Source organism: Mugil cephalus, chromosome 5 (assembly GCF_022458985.1).
Source record: "Mugil cephalus isolate CIBA_MC_2020 chromosome 5, CIBA_Mcephalus_1.1, whole genome shotgun sequence".
NCBI lineage: Eukaryota > Metazoa > Chordata > Actinopteri > Mugiliformes > Mugilidae > Mugil > Mugil cephalus.
The window spans coordinates 635,805-658,329 of NC_061774.1; the positions used below are offsets into that span (position 1 = coordinate 635,805).

General features: G+C 39.6%; 1 protein-coding gene across 2 annotated transcripts; it reads left to right on the forward strand.

The window, feature by feature from the left end:
- Window positions 1–3: 3 nt before the first annotated feature.
- trappc11 (trafficking protein particle complex subunit 11) lies at window positions 4–20,713 on the forward strand. 2 transcript variants are annotated; one of them, XM_047584980.1, is made up of 30 exons: window positions 4–358; window positions 990–1,218; window positions 2,065–2,234; window positions 2,311–2,381; window positions 2,514–2,628; window positions 2,726–2,825; window positions 2,965–3,038; window positions 3,224–3,320; window positions 3,845–3,978; window positions 5,349–5,490; window positions 5,769–5,862; window positions 6,429–6,508; window positions 8,148–8,226; window positions 8,325–8,379; window positions 8,623–8,768; window positions 9,793–9,854; window positions 10,172–10,304; window positions 10,499–10,629; window positions 11,197–11,322; window positions 11,407–11,600; window positions 11,716–11,864; window positions 15,868–15,989; window positions 16,117–16,236; window positions 16,863–16,928; window positions 17,227–17,386; window positions 17,915–18,026; window positions 18,101–18,192; window positions 18,525–18,658; window positions 19,987–20,154; window positions 20,323–20,713. In XM_047584980.1, exons 2-30 carry the CDS (start codon window positions 1,015–1,017, stop codon window positions 20,365–20,367), a joined length of 3,375 nt encoding a protein of 1,124 aa, XP_047440936.1. In that variant the 5' UTR covers window positions 4–358; window positions 990–1,014; the 3' UTR covers window positions 20,368–20,713. The 2 variants fall into 2 exon arrangements, with proteins under 2 accessions (XP_047440936.1, XP_047440937.1); XM_047584981.1 differs by having other exon boundaries at window positions 17,230–17,386.
- Window positions 20,714–22,525: the final 1,812 nt, after the last annotated feature.

The following is a 22,525-nucleotide window of genomic DNA, read 5'->3' on the forward strand; positions in this document are numbered from 1 at the left end:
GCCCCTGGCATCAGACTAGCTAAGAGAGTTTGTTGTTGCTTTAGCAACAGCTGCTATATTAGCCTTCGTTTTCTGGCTCGTCACTGTTGACACGTTAGTGATTTATTATTTAATGGTGACCACAAGTGGGATTAGGCTAAATCGACGTGAAGCAGCTTGAAATTACAAGTACATTGACGTGTACTTGCTGGTGAAATTTGCAACCTCGCCCACTAGCTAGCAAACGATAACTGCTAACCTTATTAGAAAAGTCCAGTGATCAGCTAACGTTAACAGTTCATGAAGAGCAGCCAGCTAAGTCAAAGGAGCTTGCTGCGCTTAGCACCGTTACCAGTTCACCTGAAGTGATGCGACTGAGGTATGCTGTGGTTTAAAGAACCCGTAGGTTCATACATAAATGTTTTTATACAGCCGAGAAGGCTAACAAGACACCAGTACTGCTAGCGTTGGCCGAGCTAGGTGCTCTCAGTTCCGCTTTCGTCTTATCTGACAATCAAAAATATATAGTGTAGCCAAGTTTTGAACGTGTAATAGATTTTTTTATGTGAATAAGAGACTACACACTGCCTAGAAATGTATAAAACCATTACACCAGTAACAGTTACCATAGGCGAGATTCGGTATGCACGATATAACAAGTGAACGGCCACTATTGGCAGATACTTAGCTCAGCTCTGCTAATGCTAACCTCCAAGTCTTGTGACTAGCAAGTTGTTATTTGTTAAGTTCATGCTGCCTACTTCGACTGGCATTTGGTTGTGATCACTTAATTTTGGATCAGAAAATTAATTTTAGTTCAATTAGTTTCGAAAACACTTCTTTCTACTTTAATCCTCGAACTGTACATACTAGATAGAAATTCGTCAATCATTAATAATCCTTAAAATAAATTAGCCCTCCTCCTAGGGCATTTAGACACAGCATCTCAATGCTGCCAAGAGACAGTTTTGTTACATTCTTCTTTTGCATGGTTTCTCTTTCTCCTGTAGGTGTGTCTATTGTTGAAGAATCAGGATGGCAAGTTACCAGTGGGAGCTTCCTCCAGAGCTATGTTGTCGCCCCATGGCTTTTGTAGCCTTAACTGGTCTGGATGTGGTATATAATGCTGTACACCGGGCCATTTGGGATGCTTTCTGTGCCAATCGTCGGGCTGACAGAGTCCCCATCTCTTTCAAAGTTCTCCCGGGAGACCATGAGTACCCCAAGTGTCGCACTAAGGTGAGCTCTGGAATGAGAAATGTGTGACAAGTCGATCAACAAACACAGACAATGCAAAAGACTATATCGTTTGACATAGTAATTGGGAAATAATTTATGTTTGCCTTCATTTGCACTCATTTAACCTATATGGTATAACAAGTTGGACCTAGGCAACAAATACGGCACTCATTTATAAATGTGCGTTTATATAGCAGAAAGATTCTAGCAGCAAAGTAACAAGTTCTGCTGTCAGAGGGGACTGTGTGATCCCTCATAGATCTAGTGCCTTTAGTCAGCCGTGTTTTTCTGTTTCTAAACTACGGAATACAATGCCTATTGACATACGAAACTGCACCTCTTACAATACATTTAGTCTCCATCTGAAGGACTGACTGCCGAAGAACCAAATATGTGAACAACATTAGCTGTATCTGACCTATAACCTGCATCTATTGTTTGGTAGCTATATTTATTTTAGCTTTGTATTCGTTTATTTTGATATACAAAAGGACTACAGTTGAAAATTAGTCAGCTGACTAACACTGGCACATTTACTATTAGATAGATAGATAGATAGATAGATAGATAGATAGATACTTACTTCATCCAGCCCAAACTGTGATATTTCGCAGTTGCAGCAGCAACGTACAGACACTCAACACCATACATGTAATAACAGGACATACTATTTACGTGATATAAATAATAATGTTGATTAATGTGTGTATGTCCTTTTTAAATAAATAAAATAAAATTAAATGAAAAATACTAAAAAATGCTGAAAACAAAAAACAACAACAACAAAAAAAACAACATGCAGGATGTATGACTGAAAGCGTTTATCTTCTCTGTCTGTTTGTCTAGCGAACATCATATGAGTGGTACATACCTAAAGGCATCCTGAAAACAGGTTGGATGAACAAACATCTGAACCTGGTACCTGCTCTGGTTGTTCTGTTCTATGAATTGGATTGGGATGACCCGCAGTGGAAAGAAAAGCAGTCGGAATGTGCAACTAAAGTGGAGATTGTCAGGTAAGTTATAGTTGTTTGTTTGATCCAGAAAGTATAAAAGTGTATCCAGAATAATATTGTGACTGTATACTTTTAGGACCAGTCTACAGGGCAGGAACACCAAAGTGGCTGTAGTATTGATCCAGAAGAAAACCCCTCTTCCTCCAGGTAAATGCCCCTATGAAAAAACTTGCTTTTTAGAACCCTTTATGTTTCACTGATTATATTTTTCAAGACAGACATCAATAAAAATGTAGTCTGTCTGCTCAAAATGATCTGTTTGTCATCTTGTTTATAAAGGAGAGGACCTGGTTGCATCCGAGAGAGCATCTGCTCTTTGTAATGTCTGTGATCTGTCTGGCAAGAGCCTCTTTGTTCTGCCACACACTGACCACTTGGTGGGCTACATTATAAGGTACATCATAATTTGCTAAACCAGATGTGGTCTGATTTAAAGTCAGATTTATGGACAGGTGACCTGAACATCTTGTTCCATTGATGTCTTTCTGAAGGTTGGAGAATGCCTTTTATGAACATGCTCAGACATACTATTACACAGAGATTCGTCGTGTAAAGTCACACAAAGAATTCCTCAACAAGACAACACATCAGGTATTAAAATTATGAGGTCGAAACATTTCTGCAAACGAATACCATATAAATGCAGTTTACAGAGCTACTCAAGATAAGGAAAACAATGTCACTTTAAATGTCACTTTGCTCTCTTTTGTCTATCTCTTGTTGATCCCAGCTGCTGTTTGTCAGGCACCAGTTTAAGATCGGTTTCTTCAGTGAACTGAAACAGGACACTCAGAATGCCCTCAAGTAAATCTGCACCCAGAGATTCATCATGGAAACTAAATATAATTGCTTTTGGCTGTGATTTGATCATATTAATACTGTAAAAAGATCAGTTAGTGTTTATCTTGCACATTGTGCACTCTAAGTAGTAGTGTACCTGATCCATAGTTTCTTGTAAACAATTTCTCTTCATTTGTGTGTCTCTGCAGGTACTACAGAACTGCATACAGCCTTGTGCATGAGCTGAGAGCACATGAGACCAACATGCTGGAGATCAAAACTATGGCTGGATTTATCAACTACAAGGTACATTTGCTTGTCTGCTTGTAGTTGTTTGCTGACTACACCCATGTCAAAAACACTTTGGTGATCACAGTGAATGGGGATCAGTTTAGGAGGCACTCCACGATGAGAGAATTAGGGCTGTACCTAAATCGAAGTTCTTATTGGCTTAAAATTCATACCTTTACAACAATGTTGCATGGCCATGTTTCTGCAGTTGCCCAGAACAGTGATATATGATATTAAAGGGTATATATTTTTTAGTTTTTTATGGCTTCAGGGATGGTTGCACTGTAGACACAGATAGGAAACATCGGGTAATGATACACATCATGTATAGTAGGTAAGTTCTTCAGATTCTGAAATAAAAAACAACACATTATTTAAAAGCCTTATTTTCCACTTGGTTTCCTTCACACATTTTTTGAGAAGTTTTTGAGAAGACTCTCTTTTTGTAAAAAATGATAGACGCATTAACCCAACTAAGTTGCAGGTTAAACCTGCAATTACTAACCTTAATTGCACTCCCTTTTTTTCTGTCTCTTCAGATTTGTCGCTTATGTTTCCAACATAACACTCCTCTGGATGCCATAGCCCAGTTCAGGAAGCACATTGACCTGTGCAAGAAGAAGATCGGCAGTGCTGAGCTTGCCTTTGAGCATTCTGCTTGGATGTCTAAACAGTGAGAGTCCTTTCGGGCTTTAGGGCTGTGTTCATTAATTTTACCGATAAATTTACCGCCAATTTCCGTTTTACCGCCAAAACTATTTAATCTGTTACATTAGCAGAATAATTTTGTACAGGGCATTAATCTTTATTCTGCCTGAATGCAAGCTGATATTATTATTGTAAAGTATAGACTCCTTCATGGCCTACGTCACTGTGACATCACAGTGTTAGCTGGAGGCAAAACAGAGCGAGACTTGAACACTGTCAACTATGAAAATGTTGTCTTGCTTTTTGGTGCTAACACTGAAAGGTTAAAAACATCAACTTGAAGTTTTGTCACATACCAGCCACTACCAGTTGTAGACGACTGGTTTTGGTTTTGGTTTTGGCGATTAAAGGAAAGGACTGGAGTGAGGCAATAATCAACAATGCACACACTTCTTATCAGATAAGGTTAAGATGTAATGCATCATCAGTTTCAGCCCGGATAATGTCATGGGTTACAAATTGTGACTTGATTCTTGTTACATGTTAATCCTAATGATAACTGCTAGCTAATGCAACGTTAGTTACCAGGGGTAGGCGATACTGGGAATTTAAATATCGAGCCGATACCAAGTAAAGACAGGGCTAGTATCGACTGTACCACCCGAATGGCAACTTATGATAAGACAGATGTTTCGGGTGTGACTTATGCTGCATCCATGTTTTCTTGTTTTGTTCGACAAATGTTTCAAATTCTCAATGCCTTCTTGGGTCCATGCCATATCCCCTCCAAAAAGTAGGCACGGAAAACAGAAATACTTAATTAATTAATTAATCAGTCCTTTCTTTCAAACCAACGAGTGATGGGGGCATGACATGAAACCAGTCAGTCACTTACAAGAATTAATTTATTGAAAGCAGACCAGGGGGCGCTGGGGCTGTAATAAATCAGACCATTTAGAGCTATTCTGTGTTTTTCTTTTGACTTTTTGCTGCTGTTTCCACCCTTGGTATTAGCAAAACTTAAAACAATGTGTTATAAGTTACTTAAAACATAATTTTCTTATTTTTTTTTGTTAGACTAGACTTAGTCCCATCTGCGTCCTCCTTTGGTGAGAGTGTAGGGGTAGGCTTCCATCAGTCAGACTCAACTTTTTAAAATAACACCCACAGTCTCAGAGAGTGAGTGTATTCATATATTCTCTAAAATGTGCATTTTCCTTGTCCATTTTTGCCAAAATAACCGATGAAATATGCTAACCGCCATTTACAAGCTATAGTGTTTGCGATATTTTGCCTCTAGCTAAGCCCTGCCCCTCAAAAAATGTCACATTGTTTACTGTGAAGGGGTCTATAGTGTCCATATATCACAACTTTTGATTCTGACTGTCTCTTCAGGTTCCAGTCATTTGGTGAGTTGTTTGATGAGGCAATAAAGTTGGGCCTGACCGCCATCCAGACACAGAACCCTGGTTTCTACTATCAACAGGCTTCCTGTTACAGCCAGGACAGGAAGCAGCTGGCACAGCAGCTTTGTCAGGTGATACAGCTATTGTTGCTACCTAGAACTATACCACCAATACTACTGCTGCCACCACAACTAATACACCTGCTCTTACTACTAGTCCAACTGTTAGCAATAACATGCATGCTAGTACTGGTGTGCAATTTTATGTTGCACTGTGCTAGTGAATACCCTTGCAAATGAATAAAACAAAACAGAAAAAATCAAACATATCACTTTAATAAAATATTCAAAAATGCATTCGCGCATCTTGCAGAAAAAGCCAAGTTAACAGTTTTGTTTGTTGGTTTCAGGCTGGAACAAGTTATCCCTCCCCCGACCTTCTGGACACCCAGAGTGGAGGACTGGACTTCTATGGCCAGAGACCCTGGAGACAAGGACACCAGAGTATACATGCACATACACGTCCACTCTTGCATATCTTTCTAAGCTTGTGGTCACCCTCTTTGCGATAATACAATAGCACTAGCCCCTTATCGTGACCCTATCTGTAAATGCTTTCCACCAACCACTTGCCTCCATCTATTGACTATGAACCTGATTCTAACCTGAAACACCTGTTCTGAACCAACAAACAGGACTTTTGTTTTTTGACATAGCAAATAAAAATTGTGCAAGCCATGATTGACAAATTTAACATCACGCCACACATTAACCACTAAGTGCTTATATGTTCCATTTCCATCTTCGTGTTTTTGTGCACATTTTCAATTAGTGGAATGCGGATAATAAAATCAAATCTTACGTTACACAGTTCACACTAATGCATTAGGTACAGTTTCATCATGATTTTATTTTTCTGTATGTTTTCACTAATTGGTGCCACCAGCTTTTTTGCTCCAAGAAATAACCCCTTAATACTCACATAACAGTTGTGCTTAGTTGAGAATCTAGCTTCTGTCATGGTGTTGTAAATATAAGGTAAAACTCAACTTCTGTTGTTGTATTTCCAGGTATTGATCCTCCAGATGCAGAGAAAGAGAGGTTGGGCGTTCTGGCCCTGCATATTAAAGAGAGAGATGTACCACATTCTGTAAGTACACACAATTGCTGAATACACGGATTTATTAGAGGTGTTTTTATTAGTGTCCCATTTTCTAAGGCAGCAGTCATTTCACGTGAAACCACTAAGAGTTTAATTCACATGCGATTGTTGCATCTTTCACATTAAATTTTCTGTTGTTTAATGGTTAGCATTATTTTCTGCAGTTGGAATTGGGTTAAATCGTCTTTTGGTGACATACAACTGTTTGCTGATCATACTGCGATGACCCGTCTCAAAATGTACCACATCATGGTGCAGTCCCCTCCAAAAGTACTGGAACAGCAAGGCAAATTCCCTAGTTTTTGTTGTTCACTGAAGACATTTGGGTTTAAGATCAAAAGATGAGTATGAGACAAGAGTTCATAATGTCAGCTTTTATTTCCCGGTATTTACATCTTGATGTGTTAAACAACTCAGCACCCTTTGTTTGAAGCCACCCATTTTTCAAGTGAGCAAAACTATGGGAACATGTGACTGACAGCTGTTTCTTGTTGACCAGGTGTCACCTTTAAGGTTGACTGTTCAAACATTAAATAGCTCTGCATGACTAGTCTACTTTTTGGGTTGAAATCTATAAAGTATACATTTCTTGTTAAAGAAACCAACTTGAAGACCAGAGAGGTGTCTATTGGAGAAAAGCAAGTCATTTTCAAGCTGAGAAAAGAAGGAAAATCAATGAGAGCCATTGGACAAACATTGGGCATAGTAAGCACAACAATTTGGAATGTCCTGAATAAAAAAGAAACTTCTGGTGCACTGAACAAACACTGAACAGGTTGGCCAAGGAAAACAACAGCAGTTAATGACAGAAATATTGTGAGAGCTGTGAAGAAAAACCCCAAAACATCAGTAAGTGACATCACCAACAGGGGTGCATGGGTGAAGGTATCACAATCCACTGTTCGAAGAAGACTCCAAAAGCAAGGTCCGAGAGCAATCTGGTCTTCTGAGTCGGAAGACCAGATTGCCAAGATTAATCTCTACCAAAGTGATAGAAAGGCCAAAGTGTGGAGAAAGAAAGGAACTGCTTATGATCCAAAGCATACAAGCTCATCTGTGAAGCATGGTGGAGGTAATGTCATGGCTTGGGCGCGCATGGCCGCTTCTAGAACACATTCATATTTATTGGTGATGTAACTGATGATGGTAACAGCAGAATGAATTCCAAAGCGTACAGAAACATTTTGCAGTCATTGCAAGCAAGGGTTATGCCACCAAACATGAAATGTTGTTTACTTTAAGATTATTTGTTTTATTACTTTGGCTCACCTAAAGATGCTGTGGTGTAACAACTCTAGATGTAAATACCAGGAAATAAAAGCTGACATTCTGAACTCTTGTCTCTCATCTTTTGATCTTAAACCCAAATGTCTTCAGTGAACAACAAAAACAAGGGAATTTGCCTTGCTGTTCCAGTACTTTTGGAGGGGACTGTAGCTGTGTTTTCACTGAGGTTTAAATGTGTCACGCCTTTCACATAGATGCATTCCAGCTTTTAAACATAGACCCTTTGTGTCACTGTCCCTCATTCAAATATACTTCGATATGTGTAGGCTGCTTACTTTAGTTACTGTCAGATTTTGTTGTGTTGCTGTATCGAAACTCTTGTCTGTTTTTGCTACTACAGGAACTGATAATAGCTCTACTTAGTAACGCTGTGGCCCAGTTTAAGAAGTACAAGTGTCCACGAATGAAGAGTCATCTCAGTGCGTATCATTGCTTTATATTTCTGACACAGAGACACGTTATCAATGACCCTTCCACGCTTGCCAGTATTTGTTCTCATTCGTTGTCTTCTTTGTAGTGGTGCAGATGGGAGAGGAATACTATCATGCAAATGACTACAACAAAGCACTAAAGTAAGTTAGACACTGCATAGGACAATTTCACTTTGTCTCTTTCATGTAAATTCTCATAAAAACGGTGGTAACATACTGTTTTAATATAACACAAGCATTCTTCACATTACACAGTTGGTCTTAGATTAAATACATTAAATACTGTACACCTTATGTGGAAACTGTGTAGAACTATTTACATCTGAAGATACAAAGAGATATCTGATGGCACAGTATCTGAGTAATTGTGTGTTATGTTATCAGGCTGTTGGACTATGTGATGTGCGACTATCGCACAGAACGATGGTGGGGTCTCCTGACTGCCATATTGACCATAGCTCTGCGCTGTGCTTATCTGATGGCTAGTATTAAGGACTACATCATATACTGTATGGAGCTGCTGGGCAGAGGTAAGCAGCATTGTTATCAAATGAGGGGATATAATGATATATATATATATATATATATATATATATATATATAGATAGATATATATATATATATTATGATATAGATATATATATATATATAGATATATATATATATATAGATATATATATATATATAGATATATATATATATATAGATATATATATATATATAGATATATATATATATATATATATATAGATGTAGATACATAACATATTTCCATGATTTCTGTTTTAACAGAATTTGTTTGTTACATTTGTTACATGATTAATAATATTGATGACCTGAAATTAAATGTGACGCAACATGGATATAAATCTGAGGCAAGATTAGTTAGTCATGTCAGAGATTTTTATTAGCTGTTACACACAGAAGCACATGATGTCAAATAATTAGATAAGACAAAACACAACATATAATTCTTAGTCCTGTTACAGATATTATTCATTTTGTTAATCATGATACCTGCTGTGTGTGAGGGCTGTTGGTAGTAAGTCTATAGTGGTGTAAAAAAGGTTTTCAGACATCCTTAAAATTTTACACAATCTCAAATATTATCGTGACGTATTAGTGGAAAACTCTTTTTTTGTGTTTCAAATGGTGTTGCGGCATTAAACAGATAAATACAAATATTTATTTTCAGGAAAAATTAACAAAACTAAATGTGACAGTTGACACTTTCAATATGTCAGTTGTCAACATTGTCAATATCAAAGTCAACAAATAACAGAGACTGTGTTCAAAACTAAAGAAAAAATAAATAAACCATCACGTCATCACAAATATTGCAATATTTCACAAATGCACGGGGTGTCCAAAAACTTTTTTTCCATCATTGTATACATCTCTTTAACAGCAAAAGGACACAGTTTGTGCACTATTTGTGTTAGATTTGAGAAAATGCACTTGTCCCCAGATGCTTAAATCGTAACATAGTGGATTTTGTTATGAAACAGAGACCATTAGACTAAAACTGTTAATATGTTGATATTTGTCTTGAAGCTTCAACTTTGAAAGAGGAGCAGAAGTTGAGGATTGAGAAGAATCTCATCAAAGTCCTGATGGTGAGTAGAATGACTCCACCCATTCCAACAGAATATGTTCAGCAAATTAAGTAATCCTTCAGTGAATTAAGCACCACAACACCTCCACTTATCAACACAGTTCTAGTCACTTATTGCCTTGTGTGGTGAGGCTGTATAATGTGTAGTCGCTTGCAGCGAGTGTATGTGCAGATCACAGCGGCTGGCCCACACTTTAGCCAGTAAATGATGAGCTAACCAGTCAGCCATATCACACACACTAGGGACACTGGAGTTTTTTTTTGTTTTTTGTTTTTTTATCTCACCGAAGCACATTTTATTTGTTACTGTATTTTCAGAACGAGGTTCCAGACGCTGAGCCTGAGTGTGATCCATCCTGTGTCAGTGCAGCCCGGTCAATGTGGAGTGACCGCATGGTTTTAGCCGGATCAAATGAGCTGACTGTGGAAATGCAGGACTACATCCCATTCCGTTAGAAAACACACACTCAATACCACTTTACCACTTTTTTGACAATTTTATTCAAATCCATTTCAAGCGTTAAATGCCTCAAACATGAGGTTTATAACTAACCTCTTTGCAACGTGCAGAATGGCATGCATTCCCAATAATAACTGCTATTTTAATGTGTATGTCATATTTGCTATTCTCCTTTCCAACTCAAGTCCAGTGTAAATCCAGATTCCAGTCTCCCAGTTTCCATGTAGACGAGTCCATCCAACTCCAGGTCTTCCTCCGAGCTGACTGTCCTCATCCCTTGTCATTCAATAAGCTGTCTGTCAGCTTCAGTAACCAGGTGCACACTACACACATGGAAAAAAGGGAGGGAGGGAGGGAAACTTGTTTTTTTCTACAGCACCAAGGACATTGAATGGTTGTCTGTCTGCATAATACAAATGGGAACGGATGTTCACAATTAGTAAAGGTTCTAAAGGTTGTCATTTTGTTTATTTTTGCACCTGACTTTTGTTCAGTAGTTGTAGCAGTATTTTTTATTTTATTTATTTTGGTAGTTTGGTCAAGAATAACTGAAGACATTTTGTCCACGTCGGTCACACTGTTGTTGTGTTCAGTTGTCATGGTTACAGGTTATTGCAAAGTGAGTGGAAAAGGCACAGTTTGCTTGTTATCCATGCAACTCTTCTCTGTATGAATCACTCTTTGTTTCAATGAGATGTAAACAACAGATGTAGAAATGCTTTCACATTATTTGCAAACAGATGTGGTTAAATGGTAAAATCTAATTTAAGGGAAGCAAATATCACATTCACCTGAGTGATTTTAAGCCTGCGACTACCCAGTTTTTTTGGAGAAAAAGAAAAACTAAAAACATTCATATTAATAAAATCAAATTTGTATTTAGGAGTACAACCAGTGGTGTGTGGTGGAATCTTCAGGTCAGGACAGTATGACCCTACTCCCAGGGAAAACTAAATGCTACAATTTTAGCTTTGTGGCAAAAACTGAAGATGTTGGTAAGAAAATAGAGGTAAGGGCATTTTTGTGTGTTTCAGAGAGTAAAAAACATTCATATTGTGATGAACTGTGTGTTAATTTGTGCGTGTCCATGTAGATGACAGGTATTGAGATGATGGTGGGCAGTAACAGCAGCCGCTGTGTGTTTCTGAGCTGGAGGGGTGCTGGTGGAGATGCTGCCTCCGCCCATGAAGCTTTGCAGGCCAGCAGGTCATCGCGGCGATGCGGGCGTGGCCTTGAGGCACGTCAGGAGCTGGACTGGGACAGTCTGACTATGCAGCACAGCACCATGTCAGTCCTGCTTTAGACACAGTCTCACTGAAAAGTCATCATTAGCATGCCAGTTATTATCGACACTGCAGTCCCATTCACGGATATGTTTACTCTGCTTGCTTTTTTGTGTTAGGATCATCTCCAGAATCCCAAAGATTTCTGTTCAGCTGAGCCACCAGCCTCCTGTACTCATCAATGAAATGTACTGCATCAGCCTCACTGTCCAATCACAGGAGGACTCTATAGCAAAGGATGTTAAACTGACCACTGGCCTCAAACCAGGTACACTGATACAATCCTGAAAGTGCAGATATGATTAAGGCATCATTCCCCTAATGTTTTTAGCTTTTTAGCAACAAATAAAAAACACCATTTGGTCCTCTACCAGAGGCCTGTGAGTTTGAGGATACTGCGCAGTGTCTTAGGAGTACTCTACTACCATGAGGACCAATGTTCCCTCTAAGCTGCGCGCTTGCGCAATCGCGCACTGCTTGCACATTCTCAGCGCACAAGAAAATCTATGCAGTGCATAAAATAAAATTCAACATGAACGTATTAATTAATATCTAATATTAGACCTAATCTAATCTAATTAATTAGACCAACAATATTGTTTTCTGTACCATTTTGCAACGTAACTCAGTGAGTGACAGGTGTCATTCAATGGTACGATACAGTTCACTTACGCGACGCAGCCAATCATAGCCTTGACCAGACCTGGGCATTTTACGGCCCTTTGGGCATTCCTGTCCGGCCCGCAGTCTGTCAGTCATGAGCACAGATGAACTGTGCATGCAATACGACTGTCTTGCTTTTATTTTGAGCCATGATGTGTTATTTACGTCATGGCACTGTTAGTTCGTCAACAACAAAAAAAAGTAAGATTTAAACAGCTTCTTGCATCTATTAACCCTCAAAAGCCTGAACGGATCGCTGGCATCCGTCAAAGCGGCCGATTTTGAATTACCGTAAGTCACAGTGGTTTGCGCTACTGACAGTATTCATTGTGAGTGAACACTGGTTAGTTGTGCTTTTGCCTGGAAGACCTTCGTGACATCTCAAGAGCATAACTAACTTTGTTTTTACCAACAAATTCCTCCAAACAAGTCTCTCTTGCTGGGGCTCCGTGATCGTTGCTCTCCAACCTGCAGCCGACAGCAGCGGTGCGTCATCATTACCGTAATGGCAGCATTTTTTTCTAGAAAGCGCAACTTGAATATTATCCATCGGGGATTACGGTAATTCAAATACAGCAAACTTTTGTCTGTGGGCAGACGGACATTCAGGTCTTAAAGGGTCAAACATTTATTGAGCTTTATTGAGAGACGGAAAATAATCATGTATCATCCTTGGTCCACCAAAGTTTTCCAAAGAGGACAAAGTTTCCAACATTCCAATGTGTATATCCAAAACTACACAGTGATTTTGTTTCATTTTCCTCTTCAACCTACACCAAAACTCTACTTACAGAATATTCTTATGTTTCTGATTACCAGTAGCAGCTTATCAACATATATAATTTACTGCTTTTTACAGTGGGAGAAAATTAATATTGAGCAGAATAACGTTCAAGTTATCGTTTGGTTTGGCCTCCAACACAGTTCAGGTTTTTCATGTGGCCCCTGTAGAAATTAATTGCCCAGCCCTGAAATAGAAGAACAAGCAGTGAAACTGGGTGAGATTTTTTCTTTTTCGAGTGAGAAAGGTCTACTCTGTAAATGTTGCTCACAGTGGTCCTCGGTGTGCTCAGGGAGCTTGTGTGTATGCCCAGACACATGAAAAATTAGAGGGAACGTTGATGGGGACCACACTAGGCTTAACCTTTGACATCTATTCCAGCTGCTCTTTCAACCCTTGGTACTTCTCAAACTTTTCACGTTCCTTCTTTCTGATGTTGACATCAGCTGGTATCGCCACATCTATCACCACCACCCTCTGCTGTCACTATGTTTGGTTGATAAGAAGCTGAAGTCCACAGAACCTTGGCCTTGTTGTGTGGCCTATGTGGGTACAGATGTTCCTGTACACTATCCCAGCCAGTTGGTTGTGTCTCTCCATGTATGCTGTCCCGGCTAGCATCTTATGCCCTGCTACTTTGTACTGGACTCTCTCACAGGCATCTTTGTATAGTCTGCACCTTGGATGTGATCTACTCTCATAGATCCTGGTCTCTATGGCTCTTGTACTTGGCTTGTTCTTGTACTGCCATGATTAGTGCCTCCGTGCTGTCTGTCAGTCCAGTGTTTTTCATTGTTTTCCAGCCATTGGTAGGTTTTCTTGACATCAGCCACTTCTTCAATTTGACGGTGGTATATGCAATGTAGGGGCTTGTTCCTCTAGGTTGTCTGCTCCTTTTCCTCTGCACGCTCATCGGGTATCTGCTCTCTGAGACATTCCCTGAGCAGTTCATCAATTCGGGCCATTTTCTTGATGTATTCTTGGATTTATTATGTTTCATCCTGGGTGCCCTTGATGCTCACTACTCCGGTAGGGTTGTTGGGTATACCGGTACTAAATTGGTACCGGGATAGGCATTTAAAACGGCACTATACTGCATATGGATGGGACCGGTATTTGCAGCGTCGTTGCGAAATGTCACCGTGTTGTAAGTAGAGCTGAGAGGAGCAAGCGGAGCTGTGAGAGAGGGAGATGGGGAGAAAGGGAAGGAGAGAGAGAGAGTGAGAGGGAGGTACGGCTGCTGCAACGCTCCCCACGCCCCAACTCGTGGAACAAGCAGGACAACGCCGACACACACGTTGCAAACTGTGTTTTAAAACATGCCTGGCTAAGGGTGGAAACACTTCCAACTTAGCCAAGCACTTACCACTAAACTCTGATTTAAATAACCTTTCATATTATATTGTATCGTATCATATCATATTATATTATATTATATTATCACAGTGATTTTTTTAAAAACTTTTTGCCATACATGTAGACATGGTGATTTACATTGTTTCGAGTGCAATAAGAAAGGCCTAGTGTTTTGAATCGTTTTTTATTTTATTTATTTTAAAATTGTGTTCTTGTTCGAAGATTTTCTATTATAATAAAGTCAGTAATGACATTTTTTATGCTCTCTTCTTATTTGAAAAAGTATCGAAAAGTATCGAAATACATGTTGATGTCAAAATGTTGGTATCGTGACAACACTAGTCCTCGGCCTCCCTCTTTCCAATTAGTGTACAGTATCAGGATGTTGGACTTGGTGTGAAACCCTCCATGCATGGTGAGGAGCTTTCTTGTTTTAATATCTGTGGCTTCTATCTCTTCCTTGGGGCAGTTTATGATCCCAGCAGGGTATCTGATGACTGGAGCATGTTGATTTGTCGGATGTTGTTCTTACCATTCAGCTGACTTTTCAGTACATGCCTTACTCTCTGGAGGTATTTGGTATTAGGCCTCCGCATGGAGGATTCCAAGGTACTTCTAGCTGTTTTGGATTTCACCTATGTTGCCCTCTAGTGGGTCTACCGCTTCACTTCTGATCACCTTGACTCTCTTGGAGACCATCAGGCCGCACTTGTCGAATCTGAATGACATCCCTATGTCACTGCTGTAGATCCCAACGGTGTGGATCAGTGAGTCGATTTCTAACTCATTCCTGTTGTCCAGCTGGATGTCATCCATGTAGAGCAAGTGGCTAATTGTTGCTCCAGTTTCATGATCATCACTATGATGATCTGACAGAGGGTGTTCAGGCCTCTGCAACCCATTGAGGTCTGGATGAAGGCCCTTGGCTTCCTGTTGATCTTGTACAGTCCCAGACAGTTTCCATGTATGTGGCACCGAGTCGTAGGCTTTCTTGTACTCAATCCAGTCTTGGGTTCGTCTGTATTTCTGCAGGGTGTATGCAACTGCTGCAGGACTGCATCTGTGCCTCCTGGTGGTGTGGCTGCAGCTGTACCCTTCCTGGCTGAGAATCTGTATCTTCAGGCATGTTTCATGCGTTAGGTTCCTTGTTTTAGACATTTGCGTCTCTGAAGCACGGCTGCAGAAAATGTGTCTTGTAATAAAAAGCACGACCTTCATTAGTAAATCATTGGTACCAAAATGACCCAATACTCTTTTTTCTTTTGTATTTTTATGGAAGCAATCAATTTTAAGTTGTAATGGCTGTTTAATATTGCTTTCTGTAGTACAAGAAATTGCACTTGAAGACCTAAGAGTGATTCTTAATCCATTATTTCACAAATGTATGGGGTGTCCGAAAACTTTTTTCCATCACTGCGTGCATGCATGTGAGTGTGCATGTACTAATGTGTGTTTATCTTGATCTGTTCAGGCCAGGACGCCAATCTAGGCCAGACTACCCATGTGACACTCAATGGCTCTCAGGTTTGTGACGACAGTGCACCTGCTCTGCTGCCGGAAGTGCCTCTGGGAGATCTGAAGCCAGGCGAAAAGGTGCACACATGTAGAATCAGAAATGTTTTAACTTTTCATATAATGTTACGACCCCTGCATATGTCCACAGTTTCATGTTCGCAACAGTGAAACATAGTAAGTCTTTACTGTGCATGTTCACCCCTAGATGGAAAGATGCGTCTATGTGAGGTGTGTGTCAAACGGACCAAGGGTCTTCCTGTTCCACGTGGCTTACAGCATTGATACCACGGTAGAAGGACGACATATTGTCTGCAAATGTCATAAGGTAGGAAACTTAAACTCACCTGCATGCACAGCTAAAGGCTGGTGGTCTCTGTTGTCAGTAGCCATTTTTATGCAACATTGTGCACATTCTGAAGAGATCACGTGCTTAACAAGAAAATACATTTTTGACATTGTGGACTAACATAACTAACATGAGAAGAGAAGAGAAGAGAAGTCTCTACCGTGTGTATGGCACTTGTTGCATGCATTTCAATCATTGCATTTCTTATATAACAGTATAAAACATGACCAATACCAGCAGGAAAGAGTAATTAAAAAGAAGGCAACAATTAAGCCCTCTCTTCAAGTTTTTATTCTTGCAGATGGCCTAGGTAAATGTTTTTGTTTCTTCTTCATCATCTTTAAAGGTTTTACTTTGGATACATGGCCTCTACTACTTCTAATCGTTTATCAAGGTCGTTGGTAAACCTAGCCTATAATGCCACAGCTAGATTATTAATGCACCCATAAACACAATTATACAGTTTTATAAAAAAAAAGTACTCTCTACAAGGTCTTCTTGAGAATTAAATGACCAGTGTGTTTTCCACGTTGTGTTGTGTGTTTAAATGGATGGATAATCCTCACTTGTTTTTTTTTTTTTTCTATTCTTCTGTTATCTTCCAGGATGAGACGGTAACTATAGAGACAGTGGTCCCATTTGAGGTGTCAGTCAAGTTTGCGTCCATCAAGGTGTGTACCAAATATTATTAATTCATTAAATGTTGGAATGGACTCTTTTATCCATTGTTGTGTATTTCCATGTCACAATCTGACAGTTGTAACGAGGCCTTTTTTTCTATATATATTTTATTTTGTTTGAGCTTATGAGCTTATAGAGTCAATCACTTGTCATATATAAATAATGCAACTCCAAGTGCTTTAAATAAAAACAAAAAGGACCCACACACACACGCACAACACAACACACAGGACAGCATACAACCCCCCTCCCCCCTAATTTGTTATTACTTCTGCTTCTCTGTGGTAGCAGTTTGAACCACTGGACCAGGTAGAGCTGGACATTCCCTACCTGTTAATGATGGATATCCTGTCTTCGTCTCCATGGCCTCTTCTGCTGACCTCCTCTTCTTTGCAGCTGCTTACTATGACCAGCAACACGCCACAACTTCTGTCACAGTTACAGGAAGGTATCTGCTCAGTGTAAAAATTCTTTTACAGCAGTACTTCTCAAATGGTGGGGTGAGTCTGTATATCATTAGTTAATTCGTTTTACAGAACTAAATGAATAACGACTTGCTTTTCCAATTTCCGATTTTGTGCACAAATGGAATGTGGATAACAGATGATAAGCAAATTTTGCACAGAAAAAATAATTAAGAAGTCACATTCCATTTTGAAAAGGAATGAACTGATGAAGTTAACAAGTTTTGCAGTCTTGTTCAAATGTTCAAATTGAGTTAATGAACTGAACTTGGTAATTGTTTTAAGTTTTTCAATAAGCAGGTGACTGTATGCAGAATGCAGGTGCCAGCAATTCATACAGTGGTTTTACAGATAAATAATGAAATATTAAAAGACTCTTAAAAGTATTTCAGCTGGGGGGCTGGCAGAAACTAATTGAGGACTACTGCTTTACAGAGATTCATAGTTGTAAATAAAAGCAAAATTGTAGCTCCTTTAAGTGTGACATTTATGTGGTATATGGATGTGTCCAGTGGTCCTCCAGACAGGGGAGTGTGCCAGTGAGTGCTTCTGTCTCCGATGTCCACCACTAAATAACAGCAATAACACTGTGGCTACAGGGCAGTACCTGATATCATGGAGGAGGTATGTACTTTGAAAGAAGGCTGATGTGTGTGTAGGTATAAACAGTCTTGTAAATATTTAGCTCTGTTCTACAGAAAGTCCTCCAGTCCGGACAGTCCTCTTGTCCAGACTGCAGTCACTCTACCTCATGTCATCCTAGAGTCAGTCCCTCTCTACATCCACGCTGGTCAGTATACAATATTGACATGAACACACCTTACATGTACATGTATAGCGTACATAAATCTTTTTCAAAATGACAGCTTATGTGATACTTTGAGTTAATGTCCACAAAAACAGTTATTTTGCATACATTATATTTTATTCTGTAGTGCCTGTGCACTTTACCTCTTTAGTGTGGGTTTTTACAGTTCATTTGTATATCAGTTACATGTGGGAAAAATTGACAATAAAGCTGACTTTGTCCATGTTTAATCAGTAGAAGTTTCTTAATAAAGTCACATCTGTGACAGGCTGCGATATTGTGATTTATTTCTATATGCTTGGATTCTGGTGTAGATTTACCATCCTTTGGGCGAGTCAGAGAGTCTCTTCCAGTTCGTTACCACATAGAGAACAGAACACCTCTGGTGCAGGAGGTGGAGATGGCAGTTGAACCATCAGATGCCTTCATGTTCTCTGGACTTAAGCAGGTACAACTACATTCACTGTAGTCAGTCAGTCTGTCACATGAAGTGACCAGTGAATCATGACTGATGGTGATAGTTTCGGCTGTTAAGTTCAAGCAGCATGAGACATTTTTTCGCAAAGTCCTGACACTCATATTTCTGTTACCAAGGTGACCAGATAGTCTATACCAGGGGTCGGCAACCTTCAACATTCAAAGAGCCATTTAGACCCATTTCCCACAGAAAAGAAAACACTGGGAACCACAAAACCCCTTTGATATCTAAAATGAAGATAACACTGCATATATCGTTTTTACCTCTATGCTAGGCCTATGTATAAAAAACTATAGTGTGTTGCATTTATGAAATGAAAGAACTGCTACAGAGAAAACAAGATTTTATTTATGCATATATAACAGGGATATATCCATGGCTGGCTTCCCTGCGGTCGAAAAGTTCAATAAATAGCAGGCAGGACCTGCCGGGCGGGTGTCGCACATCGGCAGTTGTGACGTATTTTGAGTGACAAAAAATTAAACACATTTTATTTTAATGTTACAAGATCATCATAAATTCAAATTTAGAAATATATTGAAAAAAAATAATAATAAACAAACTAAAATAAAATACATTTGAATTAAATACTCGAAAGCAAGGTGTATGTGTGCTGCAATCCACTGTAGGAGTTCATTGTTTTTGGTTGATGTTCCAACCATGGTGTGGCGTTCAATGTCATTCAATTGTTCAGCGTCCTTGTGCCGCACCACTCGCCACATAAAGCCACAGCAGAGGGACAACAGAGCCACGGGTTGCCGACCCCTGGTCTATACTGTAATGGATTACAAACTGTTGGTCACTTAAAAAGATTACTGAAGAGAGTGATGATCAACTCATGGATACAAAAGTTGATTAGCTGTTATTCACAGACTCCCATTTTCAGGCAGTACTGTAATTGACAACTTCCACACCAGTTCAAAACAAGAGGCCTGGAAAAAATGTATTCTATAGTCACCTAATCCCAGTAACATATACAAGCATGCTTTTATCTGTTTATGTGACACATGTTATTAAAAAAAAAAAAAAAGAGTGCTTATTTTTGAGTTTTTCTGGACATGACATTCTTGTATGAACAAGTCAGAAAGTTCAGGTCAATTACACTAAAATTTTATCCGATGTTAATCATGCTGATCAGTCTCTTGTCTCTTATTAACCTTTGCCTTGAAGGTTAATGAAAGACAGTTTTGATACTGTCCTTGTTTAACTGGCTCAAACTTTTATTCAGTCTGCAGGAAATCAAAAAAAATATGTAACTATGCAACAAAAGCTGTACATTTGTGTGCTTCTGTGTGTAGGTACGTCTCCGTATCCTCCCTGGTTCAGAGCAGCAGATACTGTATAACTATTACCCGCTGATGGCTGGTTACCAAACACTACCACAGCTCAACATCAGCATGCCACGTTGCTCCATCTCCAACACACATGCACTGAGACGCTTCCTTCCACAACGCATCTTCGTAAAGGTAACACACGCACACGCACACACACACAGACACAATTGAGTTTGCAGTCATTGTTATGAGTGGATCACTTGATGGTTGAATGGATATGTAGCTGGATAAATAGGTAGATGGTATCTGATCCTGAAAGTGCTCACCACTGTTCTAAAGCATAATGTTACTTTTCCACAGCCTCAGGGTCGACAGCTGGATGATGGATTCATTGCCGCGGCTTGAGGAAAAAAATAGATGTTTACTGTAAATAGAACAAAGCAACAATGGTGGTTCTAGATGTATGATTCCATGGATAATCATTATTAACACTATTTGTTTTTCATTGTCACGTAAAAACGCACCATAAAAACCATGTGTCGACCAAACATCAGGAGAGATTTTGTTTCCAGTGTTCAGAGTGAATGTGATGATGTGATGTGAGCAAGCGGACGATAAATCAACTGATGCGTTTAATCAGTTACATTCATTTAACAATGGAAATCAAGTGTGAATCTGCTGTGAGCTATATGAAAATTGTAATACATGAATTGAATGTGATGAAGATTTGATTAAACTGAAGTGATGGAAACTTGCTGTGTCTGGTTTGTATGTTATCAGCGGACACTTGAATAATAGGCAAGTGCTCACTAAAAGATGAGCCCGCAATGCATTGCACCACAGAAACGTTACTGTAAAGGAGTGCTCTCATCATTTCCTATACTTGGATGACAACTGGTACAAGGACCCTCCAGTTCCTCTAGCAATCCACTACAAGCGCTTTGGTTTGCAGGAACTCCCTGCTGCCACACCCCCATTTGGAAGAAATTCAAAGCGTTTTTCGTTGCCAGGGCCAAGAGGGATGACCAAACCTTTAAAACAAAAACTGGTTGATTTTCATTTTCTGTTTCTAAAAACGAAAGATAAAATCGTTAAAAGACAGAAACAAAAAACGCTCATTTTTTTTCATTTTGTGCGACCGGAAGTTGCCATTTTCAAAGTAGGAGTACATATAGAGGGGTTCATGTGCAACGACATCGCACATATGCGCGCGCAGCCAGGGGGCAGAAAGCGGGGAATTTCTTATTTGTTTACCAGCGGAGTCAGGGGAGAAAGAAAATGACAAGGAACTGTTGTGCTGTAAACTGCACGAATCGGCAAAAGGATGGATGGGAACTGTTTAATATCCCGAGGGAACCTCATCCTTTTGCCAAGAGAAGTGATGATTGTGGCTCTAGGTCACAGGATGGATGTGAATAAAGCAGCGTCTGGACAAACGCTTTCTGTCGAATTAGTCTATCCCTACATCATATTCGGGAAATTACACCGATCGGGGAGTGCATGTGCGACTGTGTTTGTATAGTCATATCCCACACTTATTAACGATCACACAACAAAGCCGCTGGCAACACCATGATATCTGCCAACTGCATCTGGGGAGAAGAGGAGATGCGGCGGCAGATATCGGGCTCTGTACAGAACACAGTCATGTATTCTAATATCAACAATAGTGGTGTGCGATACTGCATATTTTGGTATCGATCCGATACCAAGTAAGTACCACGAGAATCGATCTCACCAGGCTAGTATCGATCCAATATCGACTCGTTATCGACACTAACGATATTTGGATCGATCCGCCCACCACTTAGTGTCAGTCTATGCAGAGAGCATCTAGTCGGAGCAGAGTTTTGGAATGTGAGCGAAGTGAACGAAAGGAAGAAAAACGAGATAAATTAAATGAAGCGAAGTCTACTAAAGGCAAACGAACAATCAGTGGGTGTTTGCTAAAAAGGCAACAGAAAGCGAGTTAACGACATGGTAAATGTGGTAACGGCTGTTGTTTTTAGCCGTAACTGCCATTAGCCGTTAAGGCTATTGGCTCCTGACTACCATTAACTCGCCGGCTAACGTTTGTGGCCGTTGCTGCTGTTAGCTCTTAACCACCGTTAGCTCGTCTGCTAGCGCTTAGCTGTTGCTCCCAACTGTCATCGGTGTGTCTGTGTGTGGACAGCGTCCCCCTCATCTGTTACTGCTTTCAGCAGCAAGGTAAAGGCACAATCCATGAACAATGTGTTCCTTTGAAATGTCACCAAAAGTACATTTGTTTATTAGTTTATTTTTTTTTTGTGTTGAACCCCTGTTGCGGTACCGGGTGCCAGAGCCGTTTTGTGCCTGTGCCCCGCCGAACACATTATTGGTTTTGATTAATTATTTTGTTTTATTTTGAAATTGAATTGGTTCATGATTATATTATAGACTGTAGACGTTAAAATGGTTATGTACAAGTTTAACTAAGATGTGCAGTACTAATATTGTTTTGTGTCATGGTAACTGTTACCGTGGTAATTGAGAATGACAACTGTATTAATAAATAACTGATGATATTTTACTGACCCTTTTT

Bases quoted from the DNA above. Each gene is read 5' to 3' on its own strand.
- trappc11 (XM_047584980.1), top strand. From the start codon at position 1,015: ATGGCAAGTTACCAGTGGGAGCTTCCTCCAGAGCTATGTTGTCGCCCC. The intron at 3,039-3,223 runs GTAAATCTGCAC...GTGTCTCTGCAG, and splicing joins GACACTCAGAATGCCCTCAA to GTACTACAGAACTGCATACA. The intron at 16,237-16,862 runs GTAGGAAACTTA...GTTATCTTCCAG, and splicing joins TTGTCTGCAAATGTCATAAG to GATGAGACGGTAACTATAGA.